At 40.0% G+C, this 26,388-nt stretch overlaps 1 protein-coding gene across 2 annotated transcripts in view; it reads right to left on the reverse strand.

Annotated features, from left to right (window-relative positions):
* Positions 1–859: 859 nt before the first annotated feature.
* LOC140075371 (aldehyde oxidase-like) overlaps positions 860–26,388 on the reverse strand; it is a 61,059-nt gene continuing 35,530 nt past the window's right edge. The window contains exons 21-35 of one of the 2 annotated variants that reach the window (XM_072121168.1): positions 21,117–21,241; positions 20,584–20,717; positions 19,398–19,485; positions 17,237–17,323; positions 14,857–15,048; positions 12,397–12,624; positions 10,822–10,917; positions 10,518–10,646; positions 10,302–10,376; positions 9,135–9,187; positions 8,136–8,250; positions 7,912–7,977; positions 4,040–4,228; positions 2,933–3,100; positions 860–1,070 (exon numbers count right to left, since the gene is read on the reverse strand). In XM_072121168.1, the coding sequence (XP_071977269.1) occupies positions 1,020–1,070; positions 2,933–3,100; positions 4,040–4,228; positions 7,912–7,977; positions 8,136–8,250; positions 9,135–9,187; positions 10,302–10,376; positions 10,518–10,646; positions 10,822–10,917; positions 12,397–12,624; positions 14,857–15,048; positions 17,237–17,323; positions 19,398–19,485; positions 20,584–20,717; positions 21,117–21,241 (1,796 nt within the window). In that variant the 3' untranslated portion in view covers positions 860–1,019. The remainder of the gene's footprint in view (positions 1,071–2,932; positions 3,101–4,039; positions 4,229–7,911; positions 7,978–8,135; positions 8,251–9,134; positions 9,188–10,301; positions 10,377–10,517; positions 10,647–10,821; positions 10,918–12,396; positions 12,625–14,856; positions 15,049–17,236; positions 17,324–19,397; positions 19,486–20,583; positions 20,718–21,116; positions 21,242–26,388) is intronic. The other variant, XM_072121169.1, reaches the window with a different exon arrangement.

A 26,388-nucleotide genomic window follows, 5' to 3' on the forward strand; every position in this document is an offset into this window, starting at 1 on the left:
AACCCGTGCTCCTCTGCCCCCACCAGCACAACGTGTGCGCACCTTACCTGTCCCAGTTCCTGTCATGATCCCATCCGCCGTGCGCGACTCCGACTCCTAGGGCGCGCGCGCCGGCTTCTCTAAATTTATAGGGCCAATGTGCCATTAATTGGCGCTGGTCAATTTCACAAATTCTATTTAAGCTTGCCTCTTCCTGCAAACCCTGCCGGATCTTTGTGCTTCACAGCCTTAGAAAAAGCTCCCTAGCGATTATCCTGTGATCCTATGTTTCCTGCGTTCCTGTGTCTCCTGCGTTCCCATGTGTTCCTGTGTATCCTGCGTTCCTGCTCCCGTGTGTTCCTGCTCTTGAGTTCCTGTCTCCTGTGTGCCTGTGTTCCCATTCCCATCTGCTTGGACCTCCCGTTGCTGACCCCGAATTGGACTTGACGTAGCATCTCTGCTGCCTGCCCTGACCTTGTGCTTGTACCTGACCTCGAGATTGTCTCCTGCTAAGGTACCTCGGCTGCGACCGCAGGCTAGTCGCAACTGTGGAACAATCTGGTGGTACCCTGCCACAGCAAGTCCAACCCGCTTTGCGGCGGGCTCTGGGGAAAACCAGGTGTTACTTAGACTTCGGTCCCAGGTGTCGGCTAGTACCACCTCCCGTAGTGGTCCAGTGGATTCACGCATCCCGAATCCTGACAATCATAATGTGACAACACTATTTCTGGTTAGATAACAAAACTGCAATATACTGTAGACAGAGTGGATGTTGTAATGCAAATGAATTGTTGTAATAAGAGTAATCAAAAATTACACGTTAGGTCAAAATGATTCAAACAAAGTAGGTATTTTTTCAAAATATTTAAAGATACAGCATCACCGGGTCAACATGCAATATTCTACTAAGAAATGTAATTCTAAATCACATAAAAGTCTTCAAAATGTTTTATTTGAACATAGTCAAAGCCAGGAAGAGATTTAGGGATTTGTCCAGACAGGAGACGGTCCCTTTCATCATGTATTGCTCATCATCCATGTCACACATCAATAGACCATGGGATGAATGCTGTAGGGTCATCTTTCTGAATCTTAAAAAAAGAAAGAAAAAAATTGGAAACAACCTCTTTTAAAGAACATTTTCACCCAAAACATTACATTTTGTTCATTCAGTTATTAATTTACAAATATGTTGCTTTTTAAACTGTTTTTAGCAAGCTAACTCACAGGTAAAGATGGTCATATGCTTTAGATCAATACTCAGTGGGTCAAAATTAAAATCTTGGATGTGGGCCAACCTTGATATTGAAAAAATGTACACAATGAAGGAAGTTTTTCTTTTCAATCAGACATATCAAAGAACCATTTTCTATAGACACAAATTTAAATGGAGTGGTCATTAGTTTTGACAATGAAAAACTTCAGATGGTGTCTGGTAGCAACCATTTAGAGCTATGGAATCATACCTGTGCATTGCTAGTAGCAGCATGATTGTGAAAATGCATTCAGGATTGTAGTTGCACTAGTGTGAGAGATCTCTTTGTTAAATACAACCCGACCCCCTGAGTAACTGCTGGAGTATTCAAACAGAAGCTAGCTACAGAAGTGATTTAGAGCAAATGGGAGGGGATGTGCTGAGCAAATCCTCAGGATTGAGTGAAGGAAGGGTGTTTTCAGTGAGAAGACTCCTGTGGAATGTATAATTAACTTTATTAAGAGGTGGCCATGTTTAGGAAAGTTTAACTGTAATGGGTTAATCCATATTACACTTACCCTGTCAAACCTTCCTTCGAGCTGCCATCATCCTGCCAGAGCAGGGACTTCCTGCTAGATCCCGTCTCTATTGACTTATGACAGACAGAGTGGCTATAAAGTCATTACTGCCCCCTCTGTCATAACCACTTTTCAATTAGTGGTTGGAGGGACATGCCAGGGACATCTGCACACAGCCCCCTCCAACTGCCTGAATCCAGCAGAGATAGGGGGCCTGAGGGGCACCTGTTAAACATTCCTAAGCGTGGCCAACCCCTACAAAAAAGCTAGTTGCACAAACAAATATGTGCTGCTGAATATAGAAAATGAGCAGCTTGGTAACAGAGATGGGGTATTCGGTCAGGGATGTGGAAACTCCCAATAAAGGCTTAGACAGTTGAGCCTCAGGGGCTCTTATCTATGTCAATTTTCTGCTAATTGATCACGCCTCCATTTGGCTTTTTTGCCTCCTCCAAATGTTAATGCTGTATGGAGACGTGAATAATTAGCAGATGACAGAGCTTGAAGGGCCTAATTTGCATAATTTTAATTGTTTTTCTCCAAAACTAAGCTATTTCCTTTAATGCTACAACGCACACAAGACGATTGGGTCTCTCCTTTATATATGGAAACAGATATTCTGCTTATCACTCTTTTCAGAAAGCTTTTTATTCCTACCTTTTGTTTGATCATTTTGAGAGTTCTGGCCCAATGTGACTGATAGCATCAGGTCACTTATGAATTTTACTAAAGGGGATGCTTGTGGGTCCTGATTGATGCACCAATGCACCAGCAGAGCATTGTGGGATTTGTTGTATTTACTTTGCATGTGCTGTCAATGGGTGGGCGAGCGCTAGTAGACTTTTGATATTTTCTCACGGGCCACATATAATTGGACCCTAAGCCAGCTATAGCACATTGCCATAGCTTAACAACCTTGCTTAAGATGATCTCCTGATTTTGGCTGACTATAAGATGTATACTCACCTCTGTTGACAGACAGATGTGTGGGCAGAAAGGGATGAAAATGTTTATTCTCTAAGGCGATAGGTGCCATAAGAGGTTTCTGGCAAGCTGAACATGTGTCTTCATGGGGAAAACTCACCTTACCATTATTATTTATTGCAGTATGATAAATATATATATATATATATACATATATATATATATATATAGTTAGTATAAGATAATGACTATTCACCATGTCAGTGAACTGGTCTCCACATGCCATACGTATTTTCTCTGGAGTTGCCGGACTATTCAGTGTAAATGTATTGGACAAGCCCCTCTCTTTTCGAGCAGAAGACAAAGCGTCCTTTATTGCAAAATATACAACTGATCCCAAAAAGAGGGCAGATTCACCAATTCCCTAGAGAAACAGATAAAAATAAAATGTTCTTAAAATACTGTAGTTTAGAGTAATTTAATTTATATAGTAGACCATACAGCAGTGATAACAAACCTTTTAGAGACTGAGTACCCAAATTACAACCAAAAAACACTTATTTATTGCAAAATCTTATTATCTCCCTGTTCCTTCACAACTTTCAATCATATTGGCCTTCTGAGGACAACAAAAGAGTTAAATGAAGGAGGGCAAATTCAGACCATCATTGTAGATTGTCTTCAGTGAGTGAGAGGGCTCCAAGTGCTACCTTTGGCACCCATAACATAGGTTTGCTGCCACAGCTATAGAGCTTGTTTGAAACATTCCACATTCCACTTATTGTATATACTCGAGTAAAAATGCATTGCGCACAGCCTCCCAGTATATAGCCAGCCATCCTCCTGTAGTATATAGCCAGCCAGCCTCCTGTAGTATATAACCATCCCCCAGTAGTATATAGCCAGCCAGCCCCCAGCAGTATATAGCCAGCCCCCAGCAGTATATACAGTACAGGCGGTCCTCTACTTAAGAACACTCGACTTACATACGTCCCCTAGTTACAAACGGACCTCTGGATATTGGTAATTTATTGTACTTTAGTCTTAGGCTACAATGATCAGCTGTAACAGTTATCAAATGTGTCTGTAATGAAGCTTTAGTGTTAATATTGATTCTTATGACAACCCAACATTTTTAAAAATCCAATTGTCACAGAGACCAAAAAAGTTCTGGCTGGGATTACAATGATAAAATATACAGTTCTGACTTACATACAAATTCAACTTAAGAACAAACCTACAGTCCCTATCCTGTATGTAACCCGGGGACTACCTGTGTATATATATATATATATATATATATATATATATATATATATATATATATATATACTATATAGGTGGAGTACTGCAGACCTCTTACCTTGGAAGAATAAATAGCATAAGGGTTTTGTGAAGAAGGCAGCAGCGATACATTGAACTCCCTTGGAATATCATACACAGATGGAATCTTGTATTCTCCTGTGCCCTTTGTTAGCAATTCCCCTTCTGGAGAGTATTTTAGCTCTTCTGTAGTATAAAGCCCAATTCCTTGGACAAAAGCACCTTCAATCTAAGAACAGATAAAGCGGAATAAACATCTTCAATGGAATTAACTCAGCCAATTAAAATTATTTGTTTATAAAATTAGCTTAGAGTACTTGCCATATATACACTAGAGTATTTGCCATATATCGTTTTATATATTAATTCAATTCATTCAAAAAAGACATGTAAACATTTCTCTTGTCATATGGCATGAAGACTGGGTGGGCCAGTCCAAGCAGGGGCCTGTGCCCAAATAGGAGTCCCCTGACAGTCATAACAAAAGTAATCAATGCGACCAGAACTCGCCATTCGAGTACTGTTGCTGAAATAACTGAAATAATTAACTGATGTTAATAGCGTATGCATCTTTAACCCCTTAAGGACGCAGCCTGTTTGCAGGTTAAGGCCCGCAACTTTTTTTTGAAATTTGACCTGCGTCTCTTTATATGGTTATAACTTTTGAACACTGTTACTTATCAAAGCGATTCTGATATTGTTTTTTCCCCACATGTTGTACTTCATTTTAGTGGTAAATTTTGGCTGATACGTTTTGCGTTTATTTACAAAAAAAAGAAAAAAATGATGAATTTTTAGAAAAATTTGCCATTTTCGAAATTCAAAACCACCGCGTTTTCAGGCAGATAGATTTACCACCTAAATAACTTGCAGAATAACATTTCCCATTTGTCTACTTTACATTTTCATAATTTTTGAAATGTTTGGATAATTTATTTTGACGTCACGCGGCCTACAAATCGAATAGCGATTTTCCGTATTTTCGGAATTGACTATTTTGGGGATAAATACTGTTTGAAATCAAATTTTACATATTTAGCAACAAAACCGCCTATATAACCAACCCATTTTCAAATCTGCACCCCTCAAACTATCAGAAACAGCATTTACAAAGATTGTTAACCCCTTGAGATCTTCATAGTAATTGAATCAAAATGGCGGTGAAATTTAGAATGGTCAAATTTTGTCGGTTATACGTTCATCTAGCCCTAAAATTTACACATTTCCAAAAGATAAAAAGAGAAAACTCACCATAAAATTTGTTCTACAATTTCTCCTGAGTGCAGCGACCCCCCACATGTGGACATTACTTGTGTTATGGGGGCACAGCAAGGCGCAGAAGGGAAGGAGCACCCTGCAGCTGCCAGGATTTTAGTTTTCTGGTTGCCCCCTTTTGAAGGCTATAACATTTTTGCTTTTCCGTTATTTGGGCCATGTGACAGCATTTTTTTTGCGGGACGAGATGCTTTTTCCAGTGTTACCATTTTGGGGTTGGTATCACCTATTGTTGAAAATTTTGGAACTTTTTTTTGAGGTCATGAGTAGAAAAGCATCAATTCTGTACTGGATTTTTTACTTTTTTTTTTTTTTGTGTTCACCGTATAGCCTAATAATCCTGTTATCTTTATTCTATGGGTCGATACGATTACGGGGATACCAGACATGAATATTTTTTCTTATGTTTTACTAAATTTGCCAAATAAAACCCTAATGTGGGGAAAAATCTATCATTTTTGCATCGCCGGCTTCCAAGTGGCATAACATTGTTACGTTTTTGGCTACAGAGCTGGTTGATGGCTTGTTTTTTGCGGGACATGTTGTTCTTTGCAACAATATCATTCTGGAGTACATATGTTTTGTTGATCACTTTTTATTGCATTTTTAGTGGGATACAATAGGTAAAAATCATAATTTTTGGCGGGTTTTTAACGTTTTTTTTTTACGGCGTTCATCATATGGGTTCAATAGTTATTTAGTTTTATTCTACGGATTGTTACGGACGCGGTGATACTATATATGTGGGGTTTGTGTTATGATTTAGACTTTTTTGAGTGTTATATGTCTCTTTATATGTTTTGGGGCTTATGGGCATTTTTAGTGATTTATAAAGTAATTTTTTATTGAAAAACATTTTTTTTTACATTTTTTTACATGATCCACCATGGGATATGAACAAGCAATCATCTGATTGCTTGTTCTTGATAATACTCTGCAATACTAATGTATTGCAGGGTATTATCAGTGCCAGCCTATGCAGATGCATAGGCTGACACTTTGCCTTTAAGATGACGTCACAGACGCCATCTTAAAGGTAAACCCTCCAGGCTTCTCTGGGGTCCCGATCGGACCCCAGAGGTGCCAAAACAGCAATCGGCCCCCCCGAAAACGGTGCGGGGGGGCCGATTGTGATGTAAAGACCCCCAGAAGGCATGTTAAATGCCGCGGTCGCGTTGACCGCGGCATTTAACGGGTTAAACACCCGCGATCGGAGCCCACTCCGACCGCGGGTGTTAGCCGGGGATGTCAACGGTAGATTACCGTTGAAATCCCGCGGCTAACGATGCCGGTTCGGCTGCTATACAGCGCTGAACCGGCATCGTCTCTGCGCAGTAGCTGTACTGCGCTGAGCGCTATTCGCGGGACTCAGCGCAGTACAGCTACGGCGCAGAGCGCTAAGGGGTTAAAGGAGTTATACAGGATTTATAAATACAGGGGCGCACACCATCTCCCAGCGCCTTAGAATGCTGAGAGATGAATGGATGGATGGGAGTGGGCGGACACATCGGCCAGCCGGAAGCACCCTGTGCGTGGCTTCTTTGCCCCTGTAAACAAACACGCGGAGCGCAGCATGGGACATCAGCAGCACTGGAGGAGGTGAGTACACAATTATTCTTTTTAAAAAGCCCACCCCAGCCTGGCCCTAAGTCATTTATTAATCAGGTGGGCGAATTGGGCATCCGTGGATGAATCCGTGGTGGTAAGTAGCCGTATCTAGGGATCAGACCGAGGCAACGCTGTGCAAATAAACGTACAGTTCTTTATTCAACAGCAGGCAACGGCCAAACGGTTAATAGCAGATTCACAAGCTGGAAGAGTCATGGAAAGCTGGTCCACAGGAAGGTTACACACAGCCTGGTAGTAGATTCAGGCTGGGCTGATAGAGATGGAGTCTAGTCCAGATGGGGGAACTTTGCTCTGGGGCTTAAGTCTCCTAACTTGCCTTGGGTGCTAGGCAGGGGCCTGAGGCACCTCTGGTTCCTGGTATTAGAACACTGGCTGTTGCAGTACATAAATATGCTGTTCTCTCTCCTGCTTACTGGAGCTGACATGTGTTCCATGATAGAGTCTCTCACTCTCCTCCTGTGTTCCTGCCCACCAGGGGTTTAGCTACTCCCTTGGTCAGGTGGTAGCACCCTCCAATCAGCTTTCAGCTCGCTTTACAGAGGATATCATTGGTTGTTAACATTTCACATAGTTAATTCTTGCCTTCCAAGGAATGACTTAAAGCTGTAATTACTAAGTTTCCCATGTTACAGCTTCTGACATGGAGAGGGACAATTTCGCAACACCTACCTAACCCTTTACATCTGCAGGGTTGTTGCACATATAAATCCAAGATGGTGGCCACCCGACCCTAAACCAGAAGTTACAGGGTACTGGCTAGGGGCAACTGAAATTATGTACACTAGGACTGATAGAGACAAGTTGGAATTATATCCTGAAATGCTGTATTTTTGTTAATAACAGTAAATTAGAGAATGTGTTATTTTGTTATCCTGAGTACATATAAGAAACTTGTCTTTACCCCTTTAAGCACTGGCATGACAGATCAATCATGACTATGTACAAAACAGATATGTAGATCAGTAACATGTTTCTATTTAGGAATAAATGCAATATACAATAATGTACCTGTCCCACATCCACAGCCGGATTAATGCTACAACCAGTATCCATGATGATGTCTGCCCTGATGTTCTGCCAAAACAAAACAAACATCTATATAAATCTATTTTCACAAAAAGAGAAGAAGAAAAAAATACAATGCCCATAAGGAATTTCTCAAGTTAAAGTACAGTAACCTGCAAAGCATGTGAGGGACGTAACAGAACCAGAAATATGTTTTAATCACTTACCTTATAATCTCCTGTGAGACAGTCCACCTCCACCTCTGCACATGCGGCCCCATAAACACAGTATTGGAACGGATGGCCTTCTCCTTTCTCCCAGTCCATGTAGGTGTTGTAACCTCTGAGTGTAAGAAGAAAAAGACTATATTACCACAACCAAGCCGATTCTCAGCCATGAAAACCTGTTGTTTCATTCTTTTTTTACATCCTTGTGGTGCCCATTTTTCTCATAAAATATAGTCCATGAGTGATCCCTAAAAACAGTTCAGACTAGTCTATGATATGCTCAACCTTTTAATTTGGCCTTGTAAATTGTTCTGTTAAAAATTATTGTAGTTAGTTTAGACGTGTATTGTCATATGAAAAAACCCTATTACATTACATAACGTACTATGTTCTCATCAACATCAGGTTTCTTTTTGCTTTCCTCAAAACATTAGCAGAATAATGAAAAAAAAACAGAAACACCCTCCCCAGCTTCTCCGATAAAAAAAACAACAACATTGCAGAGCTGCAATGGTGTCTATGGGCCAAGAGGTCCAGAGAGAGTATACCATACAGCAGTGATGGCGAACCTTTTAGAGCCTGAGTGCCCAAACTTCAACCAAAAGCCACTTATTTATTGCAAAGTGCCAGCACAGCAATTTAAGCTGTAATTTATTTCTCCTTGTTCTTGGACAACTTTCATTCAGCCTCCTAAAGAGACCAACACAGTTGAAAGGAGAAGGGCAAATTCGCCTACCATTGTAGGAAAATTCTTTGAGTGCTGTCTGGTAAACTTCATGCTGGGGTGATGGCCTGGGTGCCCACAGTGAGGGGTCCGAGTGCTGTCTCTGGCACTAGTGCCATAGGTTCGCCACCACTGCCATACAGCCTTCTTGTCACCAGGACCTGCCTAAGATATATATGTAGGGTGCTGCACCCTCCTGGCATAAAGGGCTACAAATTCTGTGGAAACCCCTGTTCAGACCCAGCACTGAATGCAGCCAAGGAAATGTGACCTACCTGAAAAATCCTGTGGCAGAAAGGCTTATTCTTTCATAAAAAGCTTCTTTAACCTGTGTAATAAATCATTACAGAGAACAAATGTTACTGCTTAAAGAAGATATAAGCACAGTCAGAGGTGAGTAACTAAGTACACCCTCCTCAGCCCCCAATAATGATTTCCACAATTTCTACGGAGATCTGTAAAGGGAAATCTGTAAGATGCTTGCAATCCTCACCACAAATTCCTTTAAGTGACATGCTGCTTCTCACCAGACCAGAACATTACACTATCACACTTACAGTGCTTCCCTACTAAAGTAGTACTTTATGCATTTGAGGAGTACAACACCTAGTTCTCTACTTCTCCACTGTTTCCACTCTGTAGGTTTGTCCTATATCAGTGATGGCAAACCTTTTAGAGACCGAGTGCCCAAACTACAACAAAGACACACTTATTTATCGCAATGTGCCAACATAGAAATTTAATTTGTGATTTATACTCCCTGCTCTGTCACAGTTTTCATTGATACCAGCCCCTGAGGACACCAATAAAGCAGAGAATAGTCCCAGGTAGAGATGTCACTTTAAAATAGCTCTGTGCACAGCAAGTCCTGGGCTGTCTGGGACTGCAGGAAGATACCTGGAGTCATCTCTGGTGATGGCCTGAGTGCCCACAGAAAGGGCTCTGAGTGCCACCTCTGGCACCAGTGCCATAGGTTCGCCATCACTGTCCTATATGTTTAGATTTCTGCATAAGGACAATGGCACTTGTATGGTGTGAGGTAATAGATATGCTTTTGTCTTGCTAGTTTGTGGCTTTTCTTTTAAAAACACAATTGCTAGTCCTGTATTATGATCTGCTCTGCCATATGCAGTTCATGTACGACAATTGGCTGTCATCTAGCCTGTACAAACGTGTATGCCAACCCCATAATTTTCATGTCATGGAGAGAGATACCCATGTCTTTAAGCGTGCACAGTTTGTGGTAGACCACATGGAATGACCCCGACACTGGTGACACTGTGTTACCTTATCCTATCATGGCCAAGTGGATAACATAGTATTTTGTAGATAAAACATGCAATACATCTGTAAGGACCTCAGAGAAAGCATATTAGACTGTTGTGGGTAGCCAAAAATGTAAGTTACTCAATTCTCATATATATGCTGAGATATCAACCTACCCAACTCTCCCATGTGCCTTCAGGATTTTTGCTAACAATAGGCTCCAGTCGTTTACGAAGTTTCTCACAAGCGTCCTGTGTAGAAAGGCAGTAAAACCTTTAAAATTATTATGTACTCCTGTTATGTAGCGATATGGGGTGGCAACACTATTGGTGCAGCATTGTAGATTAAAAAACACTAGTTGTAAAGTATAACGTAACTAAGATGTAAAATACCTTCACGGCCATCCCATTCACATCTGTTCCCACTGTGGCAGCTGTGGCAATGGTGTTGGGCACGGAGCTAGTGCTTGTTTCACATATGTGGATGTAAGACATTGGTATCCCCAACTCTCGGCTAGCAATCTGTAGGTAAAAGAAAGGGAATATATTAGACTCTTATATACCTTGTCTCAGTATCGTACATCCTAAGTGGAGGAATGCGCCAGATGGTTTAAAAGAAAATACTGCTAATGATTTCCATAAAAACTAGAGATTGTAAGCAACTTTTAAAACACAGACTATCAATCATTTCATTTACCTGAATCATTTTGGTATGAATGCCTTGTCCCATTTCAGTCCCTCCATGGGACACTAGTACTGAACCATCACAATAAATATGGACCAGTGCAGCAGCCTAAATGCATGAAAAGGAAAAGAATTTATGTTATGTCTGTAACCATATAAATGTATATAATATACTAAGCCAACAAAGCTTTGATGGTCACAAGCTTTCAACAGACTATGGTAGTACAATGTATGTGCATAAAGTGTAGAGATACTCAAGGGTGGGATTCAAATTTCTACAGGCTCCCGACTTTAGGAGCGAGAATTCTCAGAAAAATCTTACTTACATAAAGAACTGCAATATTTAAAGGACATCTACCATCTATCAGTTTCACTGGTCCTGAGCTCATCCCATTGTCTTTATTATAACCCTGAATGCTGCAATTTAGGCAATATATATTTATAAAAATTATGTTAATCAAGTTTTGTGTAACTGTATATTACTGAAATCGTGGTGTACTGGCTTATAATAAATGAAGTGCGGAGAAAAGGGATTCCTTATCGGACTAGTCTACTTTCAGTGAAACAGATTGTAGATGTCCATTAAAATTACTCCTATATTAATAGAATATTTAAATTAACTTTTTTTATACCTAAAAGCTATTCAATTTTATAACCTCCTGGGATTTAAAGGGAACCTACCACCATGATTCTACCTATAAAGGTGGTAAGTGGATGTATGGGATGTGAAGATAGCCATTTTTAGAGCTAATCCTCACGTCCCCGCTATCTTTTAAAACTTTAATACCCTAATATGTAAATTTTCTTAAGCGGCTATACTTTTTGGTCCTATATACTGTTATTGGAATTCATCTTTCGGTTGGTATAGGGATTGTATACAGTTGAAGTGGGTGTTTTTATTGGTATGCATCTTTCTCATGAATAGCTTCTCCAGTCTGATTTTCCTCTCTGTCTCCAGCCCCTTCCCCCTCCATTACAAGACAAGCTCACACACAGACACTTCTTGCCGGCAAGCAGCAGCTTGTAGAGACTTATTGAATTGATTACAGAATTGATTGGTAAATTCTGTCGGGCCAGTGCAGGGAAGCGCCAGATTCATGATTTCTGGCGCACATTCTTAATGAATCTGGTGCACTGAGCATTATACAAAGGCAGAGCACTTTTAGTGCAGTTTCGGACATTCTTAGTAAATGTGCCCCACTACATAGCTTTACAGCCTCTTTCTGTTCCTATGCTTCTTACTTTACACTCACCTCCTGCTCATTTCTTTCACTCCCTACTCCATAGACTATTAAGTAATCTGATACCACTGGAATTCTAGACCATCTTGCTCTAGAGTTATGAGATTTTTGGAGTGAACGTTGTTTAAAATAGGAGGCAAAAGGAAGAAAAGAGCCTGAAAAGTGGAGAAAGAAGTATTTTTCTCTGATACAATTTATCACACATTTAGTTATATTCTCTTGAAGTCTGGATTAGTTTGCCTCATAGTTTGTTAAAAAGTTACCAACAATTTGAGTAGTTGGTTCACATTTTAGTAGGTTTAGTTCACGGTTTAATTAGCAGAAATAACAGAATTTATGATGATTACTTGATTTTGAAAAGCCACAATAAAGGTGACAGGAAATTTCAGGGGGATGAGGGCTATGCCCCTTTTCTTCCATGGGTTCTCTTTATTGAACTGTGTTATTGCTTCCCTCCTGGCATGGTAGGCAGAACTCCTTATGCAGTCCTCCCAACATCTCCTCAGATTAGTAGTATCAAACTCTTGCTTGTAAGGAGTCATAATAATGTTTTTGTACATGTTTATCTCTCGGACCTGAAGCAAAGTGGCAACAAATATATTTTTAGGAATCATCAAAATTGATACAGAATTCATACTATACACAATAACAATAAGCATATTTATTTCTTTAGTAGTGTCAGAATATAGGTAACTTACAGAGAACCTGCCATGCATATTAATCCCCCAAGCATGATAGGTGAGCCACAAGGATTCAGGGTGGACTGATTTTATATTTATGGACTTTATACTACTATGTAAGATGTAATCGAATATTTTTCCATTGATATATGCTGCAAATATATAAAGGTGAAATGAATATTCATTTTTTTATAGTGGTCTCTACTGTTAAATATTTGCCTGGTGACTTTGAAGACTAATGGACACTGATGCAATTATATGAGCCGTTTATACAATTTATGTAAATTAATAATAATAATTCCTTTATTTATATAGCACACACAGATTATGCAGCGCTGCACAGAGCTTGCCAAATCAGTCCCTGTCCCCAATAGGGATCACAATCTAATCAACCGACCAGTATGTATTGTAGTTGGGAGTAAACCGGAGGACCCAGAGAAAACCCACGCAAACACTGAGAGATCATACAAACTCTTTGCAGACCACCCAAAATGAATATGTTATTAAAAACTATAGGGCAGTTTTATCAACCTGCGTAGAGTAAGAATGTACTTAGTTTCCCATGGCATCCAATTACAGCTCAGCTTTCCATTTAGCAGTGCTCTTTTTTTCCACCAGTCTCAAAGCATTTGGATTATTTTTCCCGCTTCCTAGTACAAGTCATGGAATAATAAATACCATCACTAAGAAGTACAATTTGTTATGCAGAAAAAAAGCCCTCACACAGCTCTGTACACTGAATAATAAAAAGTCCTTAAGGGGTATTTCCACAATTCTTAAATGTACTCAGAATAAAAAAAAAAACACATTCTCTAATTCAATGTTATCAACAAAAATACAGCATTTCACAGATACAATTTCAACCTGTGTTCATGAGTGATACTTTTGGTCCTATATATTGTTATTGGAATTTATCTTTCGGTTGGTATAGGGATTGTATACAGTTGAAGTGGGTGCTCTTATTGGTATGCATCTTTCTCATGAATAGCTTCTCCTGTCTGATTTTCCTCTCTGTCTCCAGCCCCTTCCCCCTCCATTACAAGACAAGCTCACACACAGACAATTCCTGCCGGCAAGCAGCAGCTTGTAGAGACTTATTCTACAAGCTACAGATAAGATAAGGTATTTATCCAGGGGGAGGCACTCTGTGTGTGTTACAGCTCAGATAAATCTGTACCCTGATAATCTTAGCACATTGTCATCACACAGCATCTCACAGCACATAGGAATCATAATGTGTCTACTTATACAGTCCCTGCCCACACTATATCCTATCACTGAGCTATAGGAGCTAAAACAGCAACAAAACTGAGTAAAATTGTTACGTAAAGGGTAAAAATAATCTTTGCTGTGTAAACATCACTAGGGGATTTGAATTTGAGAACTTTCTTTCAAGGGCAAACCCTTTAAGGGGTTAATGAGTTGGGGACCATGCTGGGCATTTCATTAATCAGTGGGGCCCATACTGGGCATTTCATCAGTGGGTGGAGGGACATGCTGGGCATTTCATTAATGAGTGGGGGACATGCCAGGCATTTCATTAGTGAAGGGGGGTTGCTGGACATTTTATTTAAGAGTATTTGTTGCATTTCCCGCCCTAGGCTTATACTCGAATCAATGGGCCACATTTATTAAAGTGTTTGCACCAGTTTTCTGTCTGACTTTGAACGTGCAAACTACTTGCACATGTGTTTATGAAGTGTCTGGGCCAGTTTTGTGTTGCCATTGTTTTGTGTCCAACAAGACAGAAAAAAAGGGGAACAATAGGGGCATGTTAGTGCTTAGTCGGAGTTTGCACCACATTTCTTACTGACATGCACCATAATTCTGTCTGTGCCACAATTTTGCAGCATGAACAAAGTGCATACTGTTCGCCATTTTTGATGAATCTGGTACAGACTGCACTAATTTGGATAAATGTGGGCCAATAAGTTTTCCCAGTTTTTTACCTCGGCTTATACCCTTTCGGCTTATACTAGAGTATATACTTTATGTATATATCTATATATAAATTATGGAAATAAATATATATAAATTATGGAAATTATGTAGCTCTATTTTCATAAACTATTTTGCTAAAGAGCAAAAATAGGAGCCATGAAACATCTATCTAAAATCATCCCATACCTTGTGAGGAGGTAAATTGCACTTAGCTGCCACTTCATCTATCCACACTTCTGTGATCAGTGAACACTGTGGAAACCCAAAACCTCGAAATGATATGTTTGATGGAAGATTTGTTTTGCAGACTCTTCCCTGGCATCTCAGGTTAGGAATGTGGTAAGAAGCATCTGTTTGCAGCACTGAAATTTCCATTATCTATGAGAAGTAAGATCGTTTTAGATTTTATCAATAAAGACAATATCAAGGTTATAGAAATATTTGCATCCTTTTTGGATTTTGTGCTACAATATGTTTTTGAATTTGTTTTCATTAATACTTTTGCTTAATTTGGCTTCATTGACTATATATTTGGGCCCACCGACTGCTACATGGAAATATTACATGTATATTCTAAGGCCACTATTACAGAATGCGTTTTCATTGAGTTTTAAAAGGCAAAGCAAATGCATCAGGTAAAATGGATCCCAAAACAAATGAGTATGGTAAAAACACGGATGTATTTTGAGATATATTTTTCAATGTATTTTATAACGAAATGTTTTAAAATGCATTTTTAGCGCATCTGGAGAACCTCCTCCCACCATTCAGACGTCAGAAAGGAGAATCCCCCAATGAGCCTAAAATGTACTTCAATCTTGTGAACATGGATGTAAGGTCCAGCATTAAGTAGGTCCTATTGACAGCAATCAGTCCTTGCAGCTCCTGTTGTGGCCACTAAGCCCCCCCCCCCTCATATTGTGGCCTCTATCTCCTTCTCATATTGTGGCCCCTCTCATCTCCCCCTCATATTATGCCCTCTCATCTCCTCTTTATATTGTGTCCCCTCTCATCTCTCCCTTATATTTTGGCCCCCGCTCATATGCCCCATATTTTTTCCCTCTCTCATAACCCCCATAATGTGGGCCCTCTCTCATATCCCCTCATAATGTGGGCCCCCTATTATATCTCCCATTATTTATGCCCTCTTTCATATCCCCCTATATTGTTGGCCCCCTCTTAAACCCTCCGATATTCTGGGTCTCCTGGCCCCCTCTCATATCCCACCATAAAGTGGGCCTCATCTTATACTCCCTCATAATGCTGGCCCTCTCTCATACCCCCCTATATTATGGTCCACCCACTCTTTCCTTGTTTCAAATGAATTAAAAAAAAAAAAACACCACATACTCACCTCTCCCTGTTCCCCAGCAGCTCTCCTCTTCTTATCTTCCTCTGTTGCTGTGATACCAGCAGATGATAACATCATCACTCCGTGCCTGCCAGCATCACAGCTACATGGGAACAGTGAGGATGCAGAGAGCTAATCGTGTCTTGCTCCATCCGGTTATTCAGCTCTGTGTCCTCTCTGGAAACAGATAGAGTTGAAGTCCCTACACAGCCGGTTGTGGTCGATGTAGCGACGGCAGAGCTAATAGGTGTTGGGGCCCTCTGGTGTTTCCACCAACACATCAGCCAGTCCGTCCATAAATATATTCTCATGTGGCTCAAGTGAATGGCTGCTGAGCTGCAGTACTAAGTTAGACCTAGGGCTGAGAACACTGATTCTAAAAATATGGTAGGTTCATGTATTGAAAGCAGCTAAAACATTCACATAATTGTCTTCCTGCAGCCTGGCAGTGGCAGCCTGTTTCCTTCCCTGCAAGGTCATATGGAGATGCTGTTGTAGAATGATACACATTGTGGTCACAATATATTATCTGAACATGATTTATGATATTCTATATCAAAGGGTGTCTGGTATTTGGAAAACGTGGCTGTTTTCTTTCATACACAGCATCATGCGTAGAGCAAGGCATTTGCATTAATTTTCTCTATACAGCTGAACAACAATACCAGCACAAATGGTTAGGTGTGGTGCTGTTATGGTAGAAAGTAGTGGACAACCCTTTAAAGGAAATCTACCATCCAAATCAAGCATGGAGAAACCAAAAACACTTACTGATAGATCCAAGCACTGTGACTGTGGTAATCTGTGATTCCTTCTAAAATCAACTTTTACAATTTTGCTAATGAGACAGAAGAGCTCAGGAGGGGGGGCACTACCAGAGCTCCACTGTGCTGCAGCTTTACAGGCTGTTGCTGTGTGCAAGGACTACTTCCCCCTCCCACTGTGTGCTGAAGTGCTGGGGGAGCAGGGGCAAGAGGAAGAGTGTAACAACGTGTGAAGCTACAGAATGGAGGGGCACTGGATACAGCCCCAGAGCCCTTCTGGCTTATAAGCATAATTATAAAGGTTGATTTTAGAAGGAGGGATCTTTGCGTAAGTGTGCTGGATTATCATGCTTGATTCAGATGGTAGATTTTTTTTTTTTCTTTAAAGAGGTTTTCCAGACTTAATTATCTCAATTATGTGAGAAGAATAAAATGATTTGTAAATACTTACAAACACAGATTCTGTCCCAGAATAGCCACCATTACTGTAAAAATTGATATCTGCAGCCACAATTCTACCATCTTTCATATAGCCCACCTAAAACAAATAAGGGTTATCTTTTAGTGAGTGTATATAGAAAAACTATTACAGGCAAATGATGCTTTCTGTGAGAACAATGATTGGTTGCTGTGGATTATTTTGATAGCAGAGGTCGCATTACAGACTGTACAAGTGTCATATATGATTGTACAGGCAGTTTTACACCTAGAAAAATGCAAACTGGTGTACAAAGCATGATAAATCTGCCCTAGTGAGGTCACTGAAGAATTATTTTTTACATTTTTCAATTCAAATCTACATAGTTAAAATCTTGATATGTTCTTAGGCCCCTTCCACACTTGCGAGTGTGATTCGCTGAACTCACAGCGAGAGCTGCCTGGATCTCCCGGCCCAAACGCTGCAAACCGGAACTGAACTCAGCATGTCAGTCTGCAGCGCTCGGGCTGGGCGATCCAGGCAGTACTCGCTGCAAATGTTATGCGAGTTCAGTGTGGAAGGGGCTTAGACTGGGGGCATACGGGATATAATCCCAGCAGGCTGGCATCACTGAAATCATGGTGGCTCACCAGCAGAAAGTACGGTCATAGCACATGGCGCCCATCAGCTTCTAGTTACACCACTGATCCCATCCCCATGATGCAGGAAAAATCAGCAGTTTTCCAGTCTCCTTTTTGTATCAATTCCTCAAATTTTCCTAGATCTCTACTTGATGAGGCACATTTACGAAGAATGTAGGAAACTGCACTAAAAGTGTTCTGCCTGTGTATAATGCTGGGTGCGCCAGATTTATTAAGAACATGCGCCAGAAGTCATGAATCTGGCACTTCCTTGCACTGGCCCGACAGAGTTCACCAACTTTTTTGTGGTGCACCTTAAACATAGGGCGACAGACTTTGCATGTTGCATCTGGTGCACGGTCTGACTGAGCACCAGAACGCCCTATAATTTGTGTCGCATGATCCCTAGTGCAGCTGCGCCACAAAACGGGCCCATGCAACACATTTGTGGTGCAGATGCTTCTTAAATACCCGTGCAAGCAGTTTGCACCTAAAAGAAAGGTGCAAAGTCTGACAGAAAACAGGAGCAAAGTCCTTAGTAAATGTGCCCCAATGTCTTCCCATAGAAAGCTTCTATGTTTATTTCCAGTAGATAGATGTCACACAGGTGCACGGGCGGTTAGTATCACACGACTCTGATTACTTGATAGTAAAGGCTCATGCACCTGTGTGACATCACATGAACAGATTTATATCCAGTGCCGGTAAACATACAAGCTTTCTATAGAATAACAGATCTAGATTGAGAACGAGATATAGAAGAACGTGAGGAATTGATTTTAAAAGTGTATACTGGAAAATTTTATAACTTTTCATTACACAAACAATATCAATTATTTGCTGAAAGTGGACAACCCCTTTAAATGTAGAATTTAGTGCAAGAAAAAACTTGACAGCAAACATTATTTAATGGCAGTTCTTATCATAGTGACCATAATAAATCTTCCCCTGACTGTTTATAATTGTTTGTTGTTTAAAATTTAAAGTATCTAAAACTATCTTTTAACTTGTGTGGTAAAGCCACAACTAGTATCTTCTTTCTCTTTTAATGCCTGGCTTGTCACTGTCACAATTGGTATTTTAGGTAAATTTTGTTTTTGATATATGATTTTGTATTAAAGTCAGACACAATCCAGCAAATGTCCCCTGAAGACCCCTGGTTCTCCACAGAGGGGAGCCATAACGTAACTTTCATTCTTATTGAAAACAAACCTTTCAGATTCTATTGTTTATAGGTATTGATTCCAGGTCTCTGCCTCTATTCTACCTGCTTCCCTCCTGATCAGAGCTTGTAAGTTAAATGTTGAATGGATTACAAAAGATGTGCTGGTCCTGATCTCAAGATAATTGTGGCTGAAGTATATTCACCCACTGGCTTTCATATCTCCGGAAATAAAGGATTTCCAGCATTTAACTTCTTGGGGACAGTCGATACTACATGTATGTCCTCAGGAGGTTATGGCTGTACAAAGAAAGTTCACAGGTAGTATATATTGTACTAGTATACCTTTGGTTCAACATCATATCTTTTATTTTTATACTTTGAAACTTACTTTGTATCTTCCCAGATACGGGTGTCTGCCAGCCTTTATTAGCATGTCTTCATCTCGCTCTAAAACACAGCGAATAGGATGTTTTGTTCTACATGACAAGAAAACACTAGATTTACAAACCCTGTGTAACTCCTTAGAAAGCTTGTCCAGAATGTTTTTTTATGTCTTTTGTCTATTTAATTTGCAATTAATTGGGCTAACATTTCCATCAATATTTACGTCGAGCACATCCCCTTCACACCCTTCCATGCCCAATTTCTGGCAGTTCACAAGGAATTGAGATTATTGCATGGCCGGATTCTTGGGAAGTCAAACTACTCTTGAAAGAGCAACCACAACCTCTGTCCAGAATCGGGATAACCAGAAGTGGAGTTAGTGTATAGTAAATTTTATGGACACATCCCTCAAAAAGTCTAACTATTATCTCTTTTCACATAATAGCATATTCTCCTGCCCAATAGTTAGAAGCAAAGAACAAGGCTTAGGTCACTCCAGGGCACCAAGAAGGGTCTGGAGCTTGAAACATAATGATAGAATTAACTTGGACCCGAAAGTTGGTCAAAACCAAACTATAGCAGAGTGTATGGGGCACATTTACTTACCCGTCCACTGGAGTTCACCGAAAGTGCATTGTCCGACTATAATGCACTGTGCCCGATATCCCGCATGCATAGTTTCCCCGTTCACCATCTTTTAATTGGTGCATGTAAGTGTATTAGCTTGTGACACAATTTGACAGTTAAATCCCGCGCTCAGTCCAAATCAGTCGGATCGTCCAACGGCACGCCCCCCAAATTTGTGTCGCATGGAAGGCAGCGCAGCTGTGCCAAAAAACACACTATCCTAGCGCAAACACCTGTTAAATACCAGTCCAAGCCGTGCAATCCCCAAAAAAGACAAACAGTCCGACAAAAGTGCGTTCCGCGACCCTTAATAAATGATCCCCATTTGTGTTAGGAAAACATACATCTCAAGGGGTTCTTCAGTATTTTGAAATTGATGACCCAACTTAGGAAAGGCCATTTGTGCCAGAATGCGGGAGGTGGAGAACTACCTTTTAAGGATATAACCATCAACACTTTGTAAAATCTGGAGAAGGCAGCTGAGAGCATTAAGACCATCATATAAGCATTAAATAACCATCATATCAGTGTTAGTAAATCCACACTCGAGGGACTGAACTTACTTTTGAGCCGCCACAGCACTGATTGCTGCTAGATAAGCTGTCTTTACAATTTTGCCACCAAATGCCCCTCCTATCCTCTTTACATGGCAGGTTACGCGGTTAAAGGGTATGCCAAGGGATCTTGCTACTAGGCCCTTTGGAAAAAAGAATTATAATAACATTGAAATCTAATTTTAAAGAATCATTACCATGCTTTATTTCACAAAAAACAAAACAAAATAAAAAAGCAAGTAACACTGAGAAAGGCCGCATTCTCAGGAACGTCAGAGGGACATATATCTGTTCACAAATTTGCAGCCAGACGGCTATGGGACCCAGGCTCAGTATGGGGAGCATAACGTGTACTAACTGCTCCATGCCGTGCCCGTAAAAAAAAAACATTCTTCCTTACCCTCCTCCTCTCCTGCCGGGTGCATTAATTCGTGAGATTGTAGCCTTACTCTGAGACAATCTATCACCATCCAAAACAGCACATACATAACATACATGCAGTATTCTTATTATTCAATAATGGCTGTCTACTGCTGACTCACTTGCATGTAGGTTGGATCCTGTGTTGCTGCATAGATATCTAATTCCTGGCCTTCTTTGCTGGGGATAACTCGGATGCTCTGGGTTTCCATGCAGAAATGTTCCTGTCCTCCGATATGTAACTCTCCTGTTTCATGACGAAAAACATTACTTTTACACATCCAGTTAACCACTTAAAGGTAATCTACCATGGGGAATCTACGTTATGAAAGATTATCCATTATTATCATCATTCTTAACTGTGTATTATCTTTTCCAAGAGCCAAAACTTTTTTGTTTAAAGATGTGTATGAACCTTGTAGTTGATAAAGCTTTTTGAACACTATTAATATAATTTTTTGTTTGATGAATGATTTAAACATGTAAATTCGGCTTTTCTATTAGTTTTTAAAAGCTTTTTGTTGAGTGGGATGAATAGTATTATAGTACTAAAACAGAGAGTACAACTCCAAAATTTCAGTAGTTTTGTTTGCAGCAAACAATTTACCAAAAGGAGGCAGTCTGAAAAGACCCTGCCTGTCCTGTTTAAGTCTGTGTTATGGGTATATGGACCTGCACAAACATATAGACATGCACTGGATGTGAGATTGGCCATTGGTCACAACACGCACAATTTTACCCATGTTTATGTGTATTATTATCTAATGTAGATCTGATAAATGATTTACATCTAATAATATTTTTAGTTTATTTGCAGTAACATAGGTCTCTAAGCAGCCCCATACGTCTCAGTGCCTCTCAGAGCCCTTTTATTCTTGGATTATATTGTTGATACAGTAATGCAGGCTTCACAGATCTTCTCATCTATATGTGTGACATATCATGAGAGAATTTTGTTTTTCCATTTTGCTGTTTTTAATTCACTGATATCAACAGGTTCGCATACTGTATATGTCAACTATATTGCCTAAATGTCTAACATTCCTTTGAAATAGTAATTCAGTAAATCTCAGCTTTCGACAGACAGGACACATAGTAAGACTAGTATCTACATAGTGAGTTCCTCAAAATAAAACTTTAACTCTAGGAGTACCTAAATCACAGGGTTCATGGTTGTGGCAAGGATAACTATGGTTGTTGCTGTTGCAGATTATATTATGTTATTGCATGAATATAGACTCTACGACTCTCTTTTGATATCAATGGACTATCCATAGGATTGGTCATCAATAATAAATAATGGGGCCTTTTTTTGCTCATTTTCCGCTTCCCATCTTCAAAAATCTATAAATATTTAATTTTTTTTTAATTTTCCATGTACAGAACTGTGTGAGGGCTTATTTTCTGCATTTTATTTCTCAGTCACATTATTTATTATTTCATGCCATGTACAGGGAAGCTGGGAAAAAATCCAAATGTGGTGAAATTGGTTAACCCCTTCGCGCTCCGCGGCGGATATATCCGCCACGGAGCGCAGTGACTTAGCGCTCAGTGGCGGATATATCCGCCACGGCTCCTATGCCGGCTCGGCTCTGGATCAGAGCCGAACCGGCATCGGGAAACACGGGGTGCCGGCTGTAACTAATAGCCGGCACCCCAGTGTAACACCCGCGATCGGAGTTGTCTCCGATCGCGGGTGCTTAACCCGTTAGATGCCGCGGTCAGCGCGACCGCGGCATCTAACAAGTATCTGGGGGGTCTTTCCCCCACGATCGGCCCCCCCGAACCGTTTTCGGGGGGCGCCGATCGTTGCTATAGTAACTCTGGGGTCCGATCTGGACCCCAGAGTTACTAGCAAGAATTGCCAGTAAGATGGCGTCTGTGACGTCATCTTACTGGCAAAGTGCCAGCCTATGCAAGTGTATAGGCTGACACTGATAATACTCTGCAATACATGAGTATTGCAGAATATTATCATGAAGAAGCAATCAGATGATTGCTTCTTCATGTCCCATGGTATAAAAGTGAAAAAGTAAAAAAAAAAGTTATTCAATAAAAAAATAAAGTCATAAATCACTAAAAATGCCCCAAACCCCCAAAACATACAAAGAGACATATAACTCAAAAAAAAAGTCTAAATCATAACACAAACCCCACATATATAGTATCACCGCGTCCGTAACAACCCGTAGAATAAAAGTAAATCATTATTGAACCCCCACGATAAACGCCGTAAAAAAAAAATGTTATAAACCCTCCAAAAATTATGATTTTTACCTTTTCAATCCCACAAAAAATGATATAAAATGCGACCAAAAAACCATATGTACTCAGACATGATACTGGTGCAAAGTACAACATGTCCCGCAAAAAACAAGCCATCAACCAGCTCCGTAGCCAAAAACGTAACAAAGTTATGCCACTTGGAAGATGGCAATACAAAAATTATAGATTTTTCCCCACATTAGGGTTTTGTTTGACAAATTTAGTAAAACGTAAGAAAATATATTCATGTCTGGTATCCCCGTAATCGTATCAACCCATAGAATAAAGATAACATGACTATTAGTCTATACGGTGAACACCAAAAAAAAAAAAGTCAAAAATCCAGTACAGAATTGATGCTTTTCTACTCCTGCCCTCAAAAAAAGTTCCTAAATTTTCAACAATAGGTGATACCAACCCCAAAATGGTAACAATGGAAAAAGCATCTCATCCCGCAAAAAAAATGCCGTCACATGGCCCCAATAACGAAAAAGCGAAAATTTTATAGCCTTCAAAAGGGGCCAATGAGGAAACTAAATTCCTGGCAGCTGCAGCGCCCTCCTTCCCTTCTGCGCCTCGCTGTGCCCCCATAAAACAAGTAACGGCCACATGTGGGGGGTCTTTGTACTCAGGAGAAATTGCAGAACAAATTGTATGGTGGGTTTTCTCTTTTTATATTTTGGAAATGTGTAAATTTTGGTGCTAAATGAACGCATAAGGGAACAATATGACCATTCTAAATTTCACCTCCATTTTGATGTAATTACTATGAAGATCTCAAGGGGTTAACAATCTTCGTAAAAGCTGTTTCTGATAGCTTGAGGGGTGCAGATTTGAAAATGGGTTGGTTATATAGGGGGTTTTGATGCTAAATATGTAAAATTTCATTCAAAACTGTATTTATCCCCAAAATAGTCAATTCTGAAAATCCGGAAAAGCGATATTCTATTTGCAAGCCGCGTGACGTCAAAATAAATTATCCAGATATTTCAGAAATTATGAAAATGTAAAGTAGACAAATGGGAAATGTTATTCAGCAACTTATTTAGCTGGTAAATCTATCTGCCTGAAAACGTGATGATTTAGAATTTCGAAAATGGCAAATTTTTCAAAAAATTCATCACATTTTCTTTTTTTTGTAAATAAACGCAAAACTTATCTGCCAAAATTTACCACTAAAATGAAGCATAACATGTGGGGAAAAAACAATCTCAGAATCGTTTTGATAAGTAACAGTGTTCAAAAGTTATAACCGTATAAAGAGACGCAAGTCAGAATCCAAAAAATCGGGCTGAGCCTTAAGCTGTAAAATGGCTGCGTCCTTAAGGGGTTAAAAAAATGCAATTGCGTCACTTGAGGACTCAGTTTTTACAACTTATACTTTGCACTCTGAATGATACATCTACTTTATTCTTTGGTTTGGTCCGATCACGGTGATACCAAATTTATATAGGTTTTATTGTGTTTTAATACATTTTCACAAATTAAAACAATGGGGCACATTTACTAAGGGCTTTATGCCAGATTTCTTATGGCGTAAACTTTGCACATTCTTTTAGGTGTAAACTGCTTATACAGGGATTTAAGAGGTTTCCTCACCACTAATGTATAGCACGCGACCGCCTTGTGGCGCAGCTGCACTAGGCACCATGCGACACAAATTAGGGGGCATTTTGGTGCTCAGTAAGACCGTGCCCCTGATTTAACATGAAAAGTCTGTCGCAGGCCCTATGTTAAAGGTGCACAACAAAAAAGTTGGAAGCGACAGATTCATGATTTCTGGTGCACGTTCTTAATAAATCTGTCACACCAAGCATTATACACAGGCAGAGCACTTTTAGTGCAGTTTCCTACATTCTTAGTAAATGTCCCCCAATGTGTATGAAAAAAAAGAATTTGTTTCGCCATCTTCTGGCGCTAATAACTTTTTTCATACTTCAGTGTACGGAGCTGTGTGAGGTGTCATTTTTTTGTGAGATGAGCTGACATTTTAATTGCTACTTTGAGCACTGTGTAACCTTTTGATCCCTTTTTATTACATTTTTTATGTTATGTAAAATAGTGTAAAAGTCGCATTTCATACATTTGCATGCAAATATGCATAGTGTGGTTCACCGCCGGCAATAACCGATTTTATATTTTGATAGATTGGACATTTTGGGATGCGATGATACCTAACATGTTTGATTTTTACTGTTAATTTAGTTTTATATCAGTTCTAGGGAAAGGGGGGTGATTTTAATTTTTATATTTTATTATTATTATTTTTTTATTTTAAGTTTTTTATTTTTTTTTTTAGTATTTCTTAAACCCTCTAGGGTGCTTCAACCTTAGTTGGTCTGATCTTTCCTACCATATACTGCAATACAACTGTTTTGCAGTATTTGGCATTTTTACATAGAATTCATCGAATCTTCAGAAACCATGCAGCCTTGGATCTGCCGAAGCTGTCATGTCCACCGATTGCCGCCCTCCGATGACATCAGGGGGAACGGCGTTCCCAATAAAGATGGCGGCGTAATTTGAATGCCGCTGGAAAAGCCCCCAGCAATCAAGGGGTTAACACCCACGATCACTGCTAGCACTGACCATGAGTGTTAGCGATGAGCGTTTGCTGCAATATGCAGCAAAACCCATGTTTGTATGAAGAGTACTTGAAAAGGAGAATAATCCAGCGTGCTGCATCCAGGTGGTGAAAAATCTTGATTACTTTATTGTGGACTCGTAGTCCGAATAAAAACCAGGTTAAAGATTATGACTACCGCCGTAGTCACAGCACAGCAAAACTGCAGATGGTATAGGTTAGCCTACTCCGGCCAACGCGTTTCCAGTGTCATCCGACACTCTTAGTCATGGCAAAGGCTTTGAACGCTGAGTGAATGTTAAATGTAAAAATGACCGGAAGCCGGGAACCGCTTCGGGCAAAATGGAAAAAGCGGGATAGATTCACGTAGCGTTCAAAGACGTGGAGTAATGGAATCACTTGTAAACATAGACGGACTTATAACAAAAAGGTAAGCAAATGCGAAACAATGTAATAGTAACTCAATGTCTTAACTTTTCAATACTCGATATGAATGGTTATTGGTTACATTGGTGCAGCAATGATCGTTTTGAAACTTGGCTTAC

This window comes from Engystomops pustulosus, chromosome 8 (genome assembly GCF_040894005.1).
Source record: "Engystomops pustulosus chromosome 8, aEngPut4.maternal, whole genome shotgun sequence".
Classification (NCBI taxonomy): domain Eukaryota; kingdom Metazoa; phylum Chordata; class Amphibia; order Anura; family Leptodactylidae; genus Engystomops; species Engystomops pustulosus.